Genomic DNA, 16,076 nt, shown 5'->3' on the forward strand with positions numbered 1-16,076 from the left:
ACTCCGCCCAAAAAACCACGTGCGGCACGCGCTAAAGGTTAAAACCGTTTCTAGTTCAAGCGCGCGCTGCACGCGGATTTTAGGGCGGAGTTATTCTGAAACCGATTGAATCATGACCCAAGCTATGCCTTTTGTTCAACGTTCTTATACATATATACGTTCTTGGTATTACGTATAAGCTGAATGGTTTGATTTTCTCTCAAAATATAGGCTGTGTTCGAATTGTAATCACTTCACAAAACAGTGTGCAGAATTGGTTATATGCCTTTACAGTGTATTCTGGTTGTATAGGTTTCATAAAAGAAGCATTTGTTAGACATAAATATACAGTTTTATTATACAGTAACGTTAGAAGTTAATTTCTGGTAACGTAGCGATAATTTATTACTTCCATAGCTTCTATCACAATAACGAGTATAGCAATTTGGATAAATCTCTATTAAAATACCGGCTCTATTGACATACAAGGCCTACTTGGGAATGGTGTACTGAGACAGGGATTTCAGAAGGAAATGACACTGATAAGACTGGAGCGGCGACTCCCGAGTTGAAGGTCATTGGGAACGAAGGTCAAATTATCGTAACCGACCGTGGCCCAACTGGACACGCTACCGCAACGGCTAGTCTTGAGTCCTCCGCTGGATTCCTGGCTAATCTCTATCGAGCCTTTTAAGCTGCGGCTGTCGCAACCGCTTCCGGTGTCCAAGATTCTGATCGACTCGTCGCGAGAGATTTGATTGGTGGTGGACGGGGAGGGACTGGTGGCGCCATCGTCCGAGTGACTGCGGTTTCCAAACCCGTCGGAGCCGGAAGAGGCCCAGGAGGAACTCGATCTACTTCGGAAGAAGGAACGCAAGCTAATCAAGGAGGTTGAGACGGACCATCGCGTTCCGTGACTACTGGTCGCTTCCTTTTCCGCTTCTACTTCCGGTAGGATTTCGGACATTCGTCTGACCGCTTCTTCCAGTATACGCGTAGATCTATCAACCTGCAATGATATCAAAGCCTTCTTTATTACCCCAGGGTTCACCAAGTTTGGCGATCTTAAAGATCACCTTTTTGAAGGTCAAGATGACCATTCTCAAGGTCATATAAAAACGTGAAAGCCCATAATTTTGTGGTTTGCATAAAATTAACACCATATAAAATAACTACGTGCGAGACTGAAAAACATGCTCTTTAGAACGTCTACATTATCGGAAACATAAATTGAAAAATGAAAATAAAAACAAGATACTGTCACATACAACAAGTTTCTCGAACCTCCTCGTTGTCGCGGCTGCAGTGGCTGGGATGGTCGAAGTCCTCCTGGGCCAACTGCAAAACGGTAATTTCCGGCGTCTTGTCTTCGTCTTCGGGTTTCACTTCCGGATATGGCCGGAAGTCGAGAGTTCCGTTTTTAAATTCGCCGTCATTCCGCTGCCTGTTTACCGCTTCCGATTCCGAAGCGGCCCGCCCCGCCTTCATCGACACGCCCAGCCTGCATGCACCGACTTCCGGTTTGCGGCGCGTCATTCCACCCGGAAGTGGACCTTCGTAAGGAACGGAAGCCGATCGACCCAGCAACTTGGCGCATTGTGAATCTTGAGGCACCACCTAAATTAAACAGAGATATCAAGAAATATGAAGGTTTACCAACAAACAAAACGAGACTAGGCCACGAAACCTTTTGACCTACAATGTCATCTTCCATCTACAAAAGGCTTCGTCAAGAATGTATTTACTTATGCTTAGGAATAATGATGCTAGGTGGTTTCTTTTCGTTTGATAAAATTAGCGAATTAGTAGATTAGTCCATTATAAAAAGGGATAAAAAAGCTAAACCCTAAACAAATTTGAAGAAAATTTAAAAACTTTCATAACTCGTATAATGGAAACTTTACACTTTTAGGGTATGTAAAAAGTGTTTCCTTTTAACTAGGTTACATAGTAACGCTTAGCAAAAACATGACGTACTATTTGCAGGTGTAAAGTGTCCATTATAAGATGTCGTGGAATAAATAACAAGTACCAGATTTGAAAATGAGGCCAGTTCGTGGTCACTGACTACTAAAACCAATGCTGGCACCTCCGATTTATATGAGAAATGTTTATAGAAAATTTCCAAATATACTTTATATAACATCTAATTTTTTCTTTCAGTTCTACTTTTTATAATTTCATAATTTTCATCCCCCATTTCCCTCTTCCACGGGTCAGTGATCCTTACGAAAAATAGACAAATATTTGCAAGTACCTCCACCTAACAGCCCTGTTTTAAATTTGAATGTGCCCTTTCAAAATTCTCTCTGTAAAACAGCTCAACGTTTCGCACTAAAAACATTTAAATCTGCTACTTCTGAAGAATATTTATTTAAGAATGGCTGCATTCAACAACCAAAAATCTTAAAATACTTCTGATTGCGTTACCGTTCCAATTTCTTATCGTGACGTAAGAGGTTGTTGATCGCCAGAATGTTTAAATATAATTAATCAAAATGGCGGCTAACCAAAATTATCTACGTCTCAAAAACCATACGTTTATATAGGTTAATTTGATACCCTTCCAATACCTATCGTGACTTAACAACTGATAGAAGCAAAAATCGTTGAATAACCACAAAGGTTTTTCTGGTACGTAATCGGACGTAAAGCAAAGGATTCTTGAACGTACAACCACGGCCAACTTTGATCACGCGCTGTTCGCGCTACAGCGGCCAGCCCATTCGTTGAAGTTTCTATGTTAATCTATGAGCAAAATATATTTGTATCGTTTGAGCACCCCTAGCGGAATATTATTTTTAGAATAGTTTTTGCATTGAAGCCAATATAAAAACGAGCGTGGCGCTGAACTCCTACAGGTTATAGTACAGTTTATAGGGGGGAAATCCTCGCTCACGGAATTTCGACGAATGGGTTAGCCGCTGTAGCGCGAGAGATCAAAGTTGGCAGTGGTACAACTAAAGCCAATTACATCCAAAAGTCGTCTCATTTATTTCTCAGGTGTTCAAACAGATGGTGCTATTTGTTCTATATCTCAAAGCGAGTGTTGCCAGAAGTTTATAATTTATCTCTAACGAGAGAAGTATCCATTTAGGCCATAAAAATGGAACATGTACCTTCGGCCTAAGCCGGCTCGAGGCAGATTCCGTTGGGAGTGAATTTCCCATCAAACCATGTATACACTGCATCTTAAGTCACTATTTATCACATACGTATTACACTTTTCCTAGGTAAAAGGTCCAAATAACAGGAATATCTACTAAGTAATAAATTAGCCTAGCTGATTATTATTATTATTATTATTTAGTTTCCACGGTATCCTTTTAATAGCGCAAGTACTATAAGAATTTTCGAATTTTTGGGTACACACTTACGAGTGATTAAGTTACGTATGGTATTAGCATTTAGTTTGAACATGGATATAATAAACCACAATATATAAGTGCACTGGTGGCGGAATAAGGGAGTACAGGGGTTCATTGTAGCCTCCTAGATTTCAGAGGGGGTACAATCAATGTATTTGAACCTCCCCAAATTGTTGATTTTATAAAATGTCTTTACGCTTGCTCAACTTGTTCAAATGTTGCCCTGGAATAGTTCAGCCAATGCCTAAGAATGAGTTCATAAACTCTTTAGTGGGAGAGAAAACGGATCCACAGCTGAAGCGGGGAGGCAACATTTCAACAATATGGCCAAGGTTATTTTATAAAAAGATCTATTGCGTTTCCAAAAATTTAATAAAACACATTTTGGACTATAATTTTCCAAATCCTCAGAAATAATAATTATACTATACGTAATATAATTATATAAATTTAGAAAGTGATTTAATTAAATACTGATTTAGACAAATTTAGAAAAACTGTTTGTCAGACCGGTGCTCCAAGTAGAGCTTAGGGCCGATTTTCTTGCTCGCTGGTAGCGGATAAAAATCATAAAAATTCGCATCCGCCACTCGCAAGCGTGAAAATAAAGCTAAAATATCTGTTTGAAACAGATCGACGCGGAAAGTGAACAAGTGTGTAGCGGAGGCGGATTTTGTCGATTTTTACCCGCTACCAGCGAGCATGAAAATGGGGCTTTAAAGCCCAAGATTTTTGCTTTGGTAGCCCAGCAAATATTTCTCATTCGCCGCCACTGTACAAGTGGGAACTCGACTGTAGCGAGCTCAAAAAATCCTTCGATATATTAGTGAAAGGGAGATGATAATATTATGCGCAGACATCGCGGAAACGGAAATGTTCCTGATGCTGCAACAGAAACATACACACCAAAAGATTCTTTCGCAGATTAAACTCCCACGCCAAAATCCCCGAGCTCGCGACTCCTATAAAATAGGTTTCCCCGCCTTGCTCGGAAGATCGATCAGAAAGAGAGACTTCTCGCTGAGAGGGTGGAAGGGTTCTTTCCGACGTTTCTCCACCTTTTTGGGGAAGAAGAACGCTGTCCCCCGTTGAAAATAAAAAGTAAGCTGAGAGCTAGAAAAGAATCTGATAGCTTCACCACAAGGAGAACGCAGCTAGCCTTTAAACACGCTAACGAAGGGTTGTGTACGAATTTCATTGGACGAGCGTCACGAGCCTTTACGCTGAACGTTTTACGGGCGGGGGGAAGACAATTTCCGAATTTTCCCCTTCCGACGGCAGCTGGCGCTAAAGCGTCTAGCCAATGAAAAACGTACGCGAGAAAATCCACGACTTTTGACGGGTTGCGTTCTCCTTGCGTGGGGTGCTGTGTTTGTTGCTCCTAGCTTCAGCTACTTCCCTTTTAATCTAAAAGTCAAGATGCCCCGACTTCGGTCTTATCTAAATTTCCTTCTTGGGGAAAATCATCTTTTTCGAGGAGGTACGATTGTTGGCGGAGATTTGAAGGTCATTATAAAGAGGCTCTTGGGATGTCAGGGGAAGATCTTACTACAAAGCAATCTCTGCGTAGACGCTTTCGAGCCAACCAACAAGACAATTGAAATAAATATTCGTAACATCATAAATAAATAATATACTCTTACGAAATAAGTATTCTTTGCACTTTTATTGGTAACTAGCTGGGGTGCCTGGTATTTCCCGGGAATAGAGGTCGGCGTTTGTTTAAAAATTTACCGTTTATTTGGATAATATCCATAAACAAAAATTTTCCAACAAATAATCAGTTATTTTTGGATAAACGGTTAACCGCAATTTTTATGATTAATTGAAATTTTTCCAGTTAATTTATCTGTTACGCCGATCTCTACCCGGGAAAGTACACTTATTCGTATAACCAAGGAAACAGCGCCAGTGACGAAACTCCGAAAATAGAACGCTGCGATAACTCTCTCCACGCATGGCACCGTACCCAATATAACCAACTGGTTAATGACAATATTAACCAATTATACGTGGACTACATAATAATTTGCCTAGTGTCTATAGAAGAGACTTTGAAAAAAAATTGCAATAATTTAAGATTTTTTTCGTGTGCATGCCTAATGAACTAAGAAACTCGATCTTTTGGCTAAGATCAAAGTGTAGTATCTTGTATGATATACCAAATTTTTAAATAAATTCAATTAATTAAAGTTGTTTTGCCAACCGAAACCGTCGAAAACCACAGTCAGGGGCTACGTTCAGCAGCAGTCAACGAAAAAAAACCCAATGGATTTGATATTTTCCACTGATGAGCTTTTTCGTCATAATGACGTCGTAAGTTGCTGAACGCTTTTATTCAGTCATCGGTGTTTTTTAAAATGCCGTAGCTTTTATAATAGTTTTACGTCAGTAATGACGTCAGTCATCAGAAAAACCGACTCTTGCAGCCGATGACTTCGGTGAGTAACCGATGACTATCGTGACGTCAAAACCGGAAACGCGACAAAGCGTACAGTAGGAAACCGATGTCACCGATTAGTAATCGGAGAGTCCGATGACAGCTGCTGAACGTACCCAGGGTACCATGAGATAGTATACCAAATGTGGTCGACCTAAGTTGAAAACTGTAGATTCCTATAGCGGACAACATTTATACAAACACTCATTTTTATATATTAGATGTTGTTGATTTGAAATATTTACCTCCCCAAGTTCGCATTATTTATTTCAAAATATGTCTCGGAAGAAATACATTATTTAGATTTTACATTGATAAAATATGGGGTACAAATAAGTGGTGTAACTTTCACATTTTACACCTTTGGAGTAAATAAAATAATCTTTATGTACTTCGCGTAATCTGAGCATACTAAGCGTAATCTTCCGTAATCTTGCTGTAATCTTGGAGTACTTCGGGTAAAACCTGAAGTACTCCCTGATTTTGCAATCGGTGTACAGACAAACCCTTAATGATGCTACGTACGCTTCCGCAGTTTGAAAACTGCCTTAAAGGGAAATTGTCACCAAAACCAAAATTTACGAGGTTTTTTAACAGAATGATTGAAAATATATTAATAATTATGTCCCTGAAATTTTATAGTTATTGGAAAAGTATTTAAAAAATTACGCTACTTTTTCCGCAACCTACATCAAACGGCTCCAAAAATTTCAAAAATCGCGGTTGAAGTAGAACCGTTGAACCTACGTGCAGCGCCAAAAGAATGAAGCGGCAAAAATTAGAGAAAGTGCGGCGTGTAAGGTATTTTAAAAACACGATAAACTACAATCTACGAGTATAACTCGGTTGAAAAGCCAAGGCGAATGTCGTAGCAGACAACAGTTTCGACCGAAAAACGATAAAGCCCGGGCAAATAATATTTCGTTCACGAGATTGCGCTGCAGGTAGGTTCAACCAAGCGGTTCTGAGATTCTCGAGTAGGGGAGATAAAACACAAAATTTGGTTGCTAATAATAAATAAAATACTGGAAATATTAACATTTAAAGGTGGGGTGGCGGAGTGGCTAGCACTTTCGCCTCGCAGCAAGAGCAGCCGGGTTCGATCCCAGCTTGTGGCACTGGGTGAAAACTTGGAATAACTCTTTCTGCGTTGAGTTTGCAAGTTCTCTCCCCACTGGTTTAAGGGGTTTGCCCCCGAGATCTTCGGTTTCCCCTTCCATAAAAACTTGTTAAGGTTAACGGTAATAGTTAGTGTAGGGAGCTGTTGGCATGCAGGGCTTGCCACTACCCTCCTACGCGTTGTAACTCGACCACCTAAATTAAAGGCTTTAAAAGTCGCCCGATGACTTAGGCCTAAGGCGGTGCCTTGGGTATTAGCCTAGCTGATTACTATTCTTATTAAACATGAAATTTATGTACTTCTGACAACAGTTATTTTTTCCATATATCTGAAGAATTTCTAATAAAAGAACCACTAGCGCCATCTATCAAGTACGCGCAATTTCGCGACTCAACTCGAAATCTGGTAGAGCACGAATAACAAGATGTGTATTTACCTGCATGATAGTCCTTATAAGTTTAGGAGTGCTTGGTCTTCTGTCGCTGCAGATGACGGGTTGGACGTGGATGGAGCTCTTCTTGACCTTGGAAGCGTCCGCTCTGGCTTTGTTGTTCAGAATCAGAGCCCTGCGAATGAAACCAACAGAAGCGGCGTGGTAAGCCATTGTTTCGAAAGATGAAATATGATGACGCTCGAAACTATTCGTATGTCTCGCTGCAGCTACGGGCCAATTTCGATCGCTATTCAAGAAGTTGGCAGTATCTTCTGAAGGCGAATGGGTTTAAAAAAGTCGTAACTTCAAAAATCAAGTTTCCGGAAAATTATCTTTTAAATATTTAAAAGCGGTAATAAACAATTTCCAATCACTTTAAAAAATAATATTATAATAGGAAAAGGTCGAATTACTCATTTTTAAATTTAAAAAAACATTATCGCAATTTGGCATACATGTTTATTAAATTAACTTACTTTTTCCAATCAAATAATAGCGTAACGGCCAATAACTATAAAATTAATCTACTTTTAATATCGTAACTTGAAATCACTATAAACTTAATCTACTTTTAATATCTAACTTGAAATCACTATAAACTTAATCTACTTTTAATATCGTAACTTGAAATCACTATAAAATTAATCTACTTTTAATATCGTAACTTGAAATCACTATACAATTAACCAATTTTTAATATCGAAAATGGAAATTACTATTCAATTATTCTACTATTAATATCGTAACTTAAAATTTCAATAAAGTTAATCTACTTTTCGTAACTTGAAATTTCTATAAAGTTAATCTACTTTTAATATCGTAACTTGAAATTTCTATAAAGTTAATCTACTTTTAATATCGTAACTTGAAATTACTATACAGTTAATCTACTATGAATATCATAACTTGAAATTACTATAAAATCAGCTTTTTCAAACATCTTTAAAGAAAATATAAGTAACGATAATTTTAAAACCGAAATATTTTCTAAAAAAACCCAATTACAATATTTTTGTTCCTATACATCGCAAAATCAATTGTCCGCATGATAAAATAAAATGAATTACTAGAAAAATAATGGGATCATCGTAAATACGAATATAATAAAACCAATCGACGTTCAAATCAAATAAAATTTATTAAAAAAATAAATTAAAAATATAGTGAGCTTTTGACCAACAGATTTTTAACTATGTATTTAAAATAAATAAATTTTATTTTGCATTTTATACTAGAAAGGACGCCCCTTCTTTTGACAGAGTAACGGTTCAAGATAGAGTTACGACGTTTTCAAACTCAGGTATACCAATGTATAAACGGTACATCAGCTGCAGCTCCGCAAAACGTTTCTAAATATAACCTTTTGTTCAACAGATTAATTTTAGCTCTCCGTGCAATATTTCCTCGTTCCGCGTACTTCAGACGTCTCTTACTTATAACTATATCCAGACCGTTTTTTCGGGGCTATATTAATGGAGAAACGGCCCTGTTTTGTCGGAACAAAATAAATTGAGGTGGAAAAATGAAGTCGACGCCGTTTTCTTAAACTTATACGGTGAATAATGTAGTTCGATTTGTGAATAATATGACTTTTTCGATGCTAAAAGAGTCTGGAAAAAAAAAGATGGCCAGTGAAAAGTCCATTTATAACAATATATTTACAATGAATAAAAGCATAGACCGTATTTTTTGTAGAGTTCAAGTTTATTATCTTATAAGTCAGTTGGCTCGTGCGCAGGACACCTGCGCGAAGCGTGAAGCGTAGAGAAATGAAACGAAATGGGATGTTTTTGATCTACAAATTCTTACAAATTTATCATACCAAGATTGTATTCGTGTGAGCAGATAATATGTGGGCAAAATCAAGAAAACCACGCCCCTCTGCAGTATCTTGCGTAATATTTCCCACTTTCTCCCGGTACGGAGGGAAGACACTCTGTGGTGATTCCCCTGAAGAAAAACCACGCCCCTCTGCAGTATCTTGCGTAATATTTCCCACTTTCTTACGGTAAGGAGGGAAGACACTCTGTGGTGATTCCCCTGAAGAAAAACCACGCCCCTCTGCAGTATCTTGCGTAATATTTCCCACTTTCTCCCGGTAAGGAGGGAAGACACTCTGTGGTGATTCCCCTGAAGAAAAACCACGCCCCTCTGCAGTATCTTGCGTAATATTTCCCACTTTCTCCCGGTACGGAGGGAAGACACTCTGTGGTGATTCCCCTGAAGAAAAACCACGCCCCTCTGCAGTATCTTGCGTAATATTTCCCACTTTCTCCCGGTACGGAGGGAAGACACTCTGTGGTGATTCCCCTGAAGAAAAACCACGCCCCTCTGCAGTATCTTGCGTAATATTTCCCACTTTCTCCCGGTACGGAGGGAAGACACTCTGTGGTGATTCCCCTGAAGAAAAACCACGCCCCTCTGCAGTATCTTGCGTAATATTTCCCACTTTCTCCCGGTAAGGAGGGAAGACACTCTGTGGTGATTCCCCTGAAGAAAAACCACGCCCCTCTGCAGTATCTTGCGTAATATTTCCCACTTTCTCCCGGTAAGGAGGGAAGACACTCTGTGGTGATTCCCCTGAAGAAAAACCACGCCCCTCTGCAGTATCTTGCGTAATATTTCCCACTTTCTCCCGGTACGGAGGGAAGACACTCTGTGGTGATTCCCCTGAAGAAAAACCACGCCCCTCTGCAGTATCTTGCGTAATATTTCCCACTTTCTCCCGGTACGGAGGGAAGACACTCTGTGGTGATTCCCCTGAAGAAAAACCACGCCCCTCTGCAGTATCTTGCGTAATATTTCCCACTTTCTCCCGGTAAGGAGGGAAGACACTCTGTGGTGATTCCCCTGAAAAAAAACCACGCCCCTCTGCAGTATCTTGCGTAATATTTCCCACTTTCTCCCGGTACGGAGGGAAGACACTCTGTGGTGATTCCCCTGAAGAAAAACCACGCCCCTCTGCAGTATCTTGCGTAATATTTCCCACTTTCTCCCGGTACGGAGGGAAGACACTCTGTGGTGATTCCCCTGAAGAAAAACCACGCCCCTCTGCAGTATCTTGCGTAATATTTCCCACTTTCTCCCGGTAAGGAGGGAAGACACTCTGTGGTGATTCCCCTGAAGAAAAACCACGCCCCTCTGCAGTATCTTGCGTAATATTTCCCACTTTCTCCCGGTAAGGAGGGAAGACACTCTGTGGTGATTCCCCTGAAGAAAAACCACGCCCCTCTGCAGTACCTTGCGTAATATTTCCCACTTTCTCCCGGTACGGAGGGAAGACACTCTGTGGTGATTCCCCTGAAGAAAAACCACGCCCCTCTGCAGTATCTTGCGTAATATTTCCCACTTTCTCCCGGTACGGAGGGAAGACACTCTGTGGTGATTCCCCTGAAGAAAAACCACGCCCCTCTGCAGTATCTTGCGTAATATTTCCCACTTTCTCCCGGTAAGGAGGGAAGACACTCTGTGGTGATTCCCCTGAAGAAAAACCACGCCCCTCTGCAGTATCTTGCGTAATATTTCCCACTTTCTCCCGGTACGGAGGGAAGACACTCTGTGGTGATTCCCCTGAAGAAAAACCACGCCCCTCTGCAGTATCTTGCGTAATATTTCCCACTTTCTCCCGGTACGGAGGGAAGACACTCTGTGGTGATTCCCTGAAGAAAAACCACGCCCCTCTGTCTTCCTTCGTGTAAATTTTTTTGGTAAGAGGGATGACCCCAGTACGTTCACTGGATCTCTCTCTCTGCGTGTAGGCGGATAATATCTTTCGGGTATCATGATAACAGATGCTATAGCTGCATACACACATTCTCTATTAGCCAATATACATTCTTGATCTCATATTTTCGAGGCCATAAAAGATCCAGAGTACCGAATTGGTTTATTTATCGACGTTCAAATCAGCGAAATTAACAAAAAAAAGAAGGCAGTAAACAATATTTCGTGGAGAAGTAGCAACTATACGCTGCTCAACTTTAATCCAAAGTACCCTGATAATTTGTCTTCGGCCGCCATTTCTTCCTTAACTGGCGCCGGGCCAAATGGCTGCCATTAACGAAAGGGCACGAGGGAGAGCGGTCGGGTTGGCGCTCGTCAAAAACACTTAATCAAAAGGCGCTGACGATCATTACGGGGGCTTTAGCCCCTAACACTCTGATAACCCCCTTCCCCCGAGGAGAGGGGCAGCCGTGGAAGGAGTACAGTCTGCGCGTGGGAAGCGCGATTGGAACCACTGCCTGCAGCGAGAGCGTATCGCGAATGAAGAAAATAAGCCCAACACCTATTAGCGAGTGCTACAGTTTCTGCGCGTTGGTTTCTTTCGGTTCAGTCTGTTAATTTGAGGTTTGATGTCCAACTTGGGATATACCGGCGTAATTGAGAGGTTAAGCAGACGACGCTATCTAAACGGGAACGTCTAGAGGTGGTTCTTTCGCTCGAAATTGTACTATTCGCTTGTTCTGGAACAAAAGATGTACACCATTTACACTAAATGAAACTATTCGCTTGTTCTGGAACAAAAGGTGTACACCTTTTACACTAAATGGTACTTTTCGCTTGTTCTGAACAAAAGGTGAACATCTTTTATACTAAATTAAACTATTCGCTTGTTCTGAACACAAGGTTTTCATATATTACACTAAATGACACTATTCGCTTGTTCTGGAACAAAAGATGTACTCCATTTACACTAAATGAAACTATTCGCTTGTTCTGGAACAAAAGGTGTACACCTTTTACACGAAATGGTACTTTTCGCTTGTTCTGAACAAAAGGTGAACATCTTTTATACTAAATTAAACTATTCGCTTGTTCTGAACACAAGGTTTTCATATATTACACTAAATGACACTATTCGCTTGTTCTGGAACAAAAGATGTACACCATTTACACTAAATGAAACTATTCGCTTGTTCTGGAACAAAATGTGTACACCTTTTACACTAAATGGTACTTTTCGCTTGTTCTGAACAAAAGGTGAACATCTTTTATACTAAATTAAACTATTCGCTTGTTTTGAGCAAAAGGTGTAGATGTTTTACACTAAATTAAACTATTCACTTGTTCTGAGCAAAAGGCGTACATCTTTTACACTAAATTAAACTATTCGCTTGTTCTGAGCAAAAGGTGTACATCTTTTACACTAAATTAAACTATTCGCTTGTTCTGAGCAAAAGGCGTACATCTTTTACACTAAATTAAACTATTCGCTTGTTCTGAGCAAAAGGTGTACATCTTTTACACTAAATTAAACTATTCGCTTGTTCTGGAACAAAAGGTGTACATCTTTTACACTAAATTAAACTATTCGCTTGTTCTGAGCAAAAGGCGTACATCTTTTACACTAAATTAAACTATTCGCTTGTTCTGAGCAAAAGGTGTACATCTTTTACACTAAATTAAACTATTCGCTTGTTCTGGAACAAAAGGTGTACACCTTTTACACTAAATGGTACTATTCGCTTGTTCTGAGCAAAAGGCGTACATCTTTTACACTAAATTAAACTATTCGCTTGTTCTGAGCAAAAGGTGTACATCTTTTACACTAAATTAAACTATTCGCTTGTTCTGGAACAAAAGGTGTACACCTTTTACACTAAATGGTACTATTCGCTTGTTCTGAGCAAAAGGCGTACATCTTTTACACTAAATTAAACTATTCGCTTGTTCTGAGCAAAAGGTGTACATCTTTTACACTAAATTAAACTATGTGCTTGTTTTGATGGTGATAATTACTCTACACCGTGAACTATTCGTCACGGTGACGCTTTTTACTCTTGAAAATCTGAAGTAAAGAGAGTAAACTGATAATATCGTCTGGTTATCAAGAATTATTTACTTAAATGGCCACAGCAGCCATTTATGGAACACGTTTTTTCCCCGACCTTAAAATTGTTTCCAACACAGAATCGAAGTAAAATCACGTCATAGGGTTACTCTTCTTTACCCTACTCTGAAATACCAGAATGTAGCGAATAGTATCCACTTTAGGATACCACCGGGAACTCTAAACGTTTCGCTCGGAACTCTCAATTTCGCGGTAATGCGTTCCCTTAACCTCGCAAATTACCCACTCCGAAAAGTCTAAGACTAAGTGATCTACGGAATTAATAAATTTAAACACATGTTTAGTTAAAGTAAAACTGACTACAAAGACCGTGATAAATGCGTTTTTAATTTATTTATATTAACGAGCGGAACTTCGACCCAAAGTAGAAAAGCTTATTCAGGTCGTTATTTTCAGACCGGGTAATCTTTTAAATTCCCGTCACCCAGCAATCTGTTTTCAAACTGTATCTGATACATTATTCCAAGTTACCGATTTGAACTGATCAAAAATCTGGGGAAAGCCAATTAAAATAATCGGTAATTATAATATTGAAAGTAATTGAATCGGGAGATATGTAAAATCAGCTCACCTTTTCGTGGGCTCACAATGAATTCAAATTAGTTTCGAGCTTAAACTATCTGCCATTTTGATCCGTATCAACTGATCTGATAATATTTCAACGTAAATGCAGATTATCTGATATCTGAACTATTTTCATTACTACGTCATTCAGAATGGGTTGTATTATATCCATAAATTTTGCTATATTTTTATCTTTATATTCCACTCGTACAGGTGAAAAATATGTTTAAATAATGCCTCTGAATCTATAATGTTTTAAATGATATCCAATTGTGTAATTGAAACATAACGAAATACTCTAACTTGGTGAAAATTATATTTTATGTATATCCAAAAACACTGATGATTTCGGTTTTTTGTTGTTCTAAATTTCATGTTTGCTAGTGATTTTCACGACCAAAGAGCGTTGTTTAGCAAAAAGCAAGTCTAATTCAATATTTAATAAAGTAACTTTCTTAATTTGTATAATTATATGAATATATTATTTTATTATGTATAATCAAGAATGTATTTATTTATATTTAGGAAGAATGATTATGTTGCGACAATCGACGGGCACGTTGAACGCCTTTCCCCCGTTTCGCGCGGGGGGAAAGACAAAACGTCACCGGCGTTTGATTACCATCGCGTTAGGTGACGTAAATTTTAAGCAGCCAATGAAATTCCGGGACTATTCGTTTTATTTTAAGCGGAGGAGCGTACTGGGGGGACCAACGGGTGGATTGAGAGAAAGGCTAAAAACCGTCTCGACATAGACATTCTCCCTAGGTATAAATAAATACATTCTTGGTATAATGTAATTATTTTTTCTGAGGGTTTAGAAAATAATTATAGGGCAATTTGGGGGGTATAAATACATTGATTGTACCCCCGCCTGAAATCTAGGAGGGTACAATGTACACTCTGTTAAATAAGTCTTCGGCCGTTGGGATTTTATCACTTATTTGCGATTATCTCAAAAACTATGAATGATAGCAAGTTGAAACCAATTTTATTTTTAATATTTTACTAATATCTTTCATACCTATGTTTTGATTCAGGTTTAGCATTTCCATATCCGCCGGAAACGACAAATATCGTTTTTGACAACTTTTTTAATAATGATGTTACGCCCCCCCTGAAACCTGCATTTTGGGATTCAGAAGGGTCGATTCATATTTAGAAAGTGCCATTGTTATCCGGCTACGTCAAACGACTGCTAAGATATGGCCTATTGAAAATTCTAAAATGCTCGAGGTGACCGAGAAATAATATCTTATTGTTGAGCAGGGTTGGCAAGTTTTAAACAAAATGTTTAAAACAAGTGTTTAAAACACGTTTAAAACAAATATTTTAAACAAACACCAATTTGTTTTAAACGTTTTAAACTATCTATTTTAAACATGTTTTTTGTAAGGTAAATTTTCATGGTTTTTTTTTTGTAAGATTTTGGTTATTCAATAGAAAAAACCATTCCAAGGCTCTAAGAAAGGTAAATTGTATTGATAACGGGTAGTTTGATTTTAAGATTCTCTGAAAAGAGCGACTGAAAGGGCTCGATATGATTTCATAAATTTCCTACCAGTGCAAAAATCCTACGAACACATGGAATTTTGTCTTTTTGTTTCAATAGAATGTATATAGCTGCCCCCTAAAAGTAGGGTTGCTGTTTAGTCGGGCTGTGCCGGTACAAGAAACACGGCCGGTCTGGACAGATCGGGTTAAAACCGACTAGGCGGCACTCCTAGATAATAATTAAGGGATTTCGGTCGATTTTTTTGAAATTTTATTATGTGATGGAAGTTTTAAGATTATAGAGGTATCTAAGTTCTTATTTTTTATAACATTGTTTATTTGTGATGATTTATGACTGCAGACGTGCACATTTCAATAAACCAAAACTAAAAACAAAGTGTGGATAACTAGCTATTTTCCCTTTTCTTAGTACTATGCGACCGAAAATTCCAGGATGATAGCTATTAAAAACCCTACTACAGGTGAGTTTATTAATAATACCATAAGTGGCATAATTACCCTAAGTGTGCCAATATGCGCCTTTCCCACAGAAAATCTTCAATTACAGCTTGTTCTAAACAGACGAAAGAAACGTAGGACTCGCGAATTCCGTTCAATACCCTATATGGTATTTTTAATGCTTGCGCCAGACATCGCTTCGCAAACACATTACGTAAATTTCGTCACTGGAAAAAATGACGTCATTTACGTCACTTTCGTTAAACAAGGTATCATTGAAAAATTCATCTTATTGACACACTTAGGTTAATTATGCCACTTATGATAATACGTTTAATGATACGTAATATTTCTTTAAATGAGTTTAC

The 16,076-nt window shown here is 38.8% G+C and overlaps 1 protein-coding gene across 4 annotated transcripts in view; it reads right to left on the minus strand.

The window, feature by feature from the left end:
• Positions 1–393: 393 nt before the first annotated feature.
• Positions 394–16,076, minus strand: part of CngB (Cyclic nucleotide-gated ion channel subunit B) — a 45,078-nt gene continuing 29,395 nt past the window's right edge. For 3 of the 4 annotated variants that reach the window (XM_090169220.1, XM_090169219.1, XM_090169221.1), the window contains 3 exons: positions 7,344–7,473; positions 1,264–1,596; positions 394–988 (listed from right to left, as the gene is read on the minus strand). In XM_090169220.1, the coding sequence (XP_090025346.1) occupies positions 503–988; positions 1,264–1,596; positions 7,344–7,473 (949 nt within the window). In that variant the 3' untranslated portion in view covers positions 394–502. Of the gene's footprint in view, positions 989–1,247; positions 1,597–7,343; positions 7,474–16,076 lie in introns of all 4 variants that reach the window. The other variant, XM_090169222.1, reaches the window with a different exon arrangement.

Source organism: Leiobunum rupestre, chromosome 3 (genome assembly GCF_980474605.1).
Source record: "Leiobunum rupestre chromosome 3, qqLeiRupe1.1.hap1, whole genome shotgun sequence".
Lineage (NCBI taxonomy): Eukaryota > Metazoa > Arthropoda > Arachnida > Opiliones > Sclerosomatidae > Leiobunum > Leiobunum rupestre.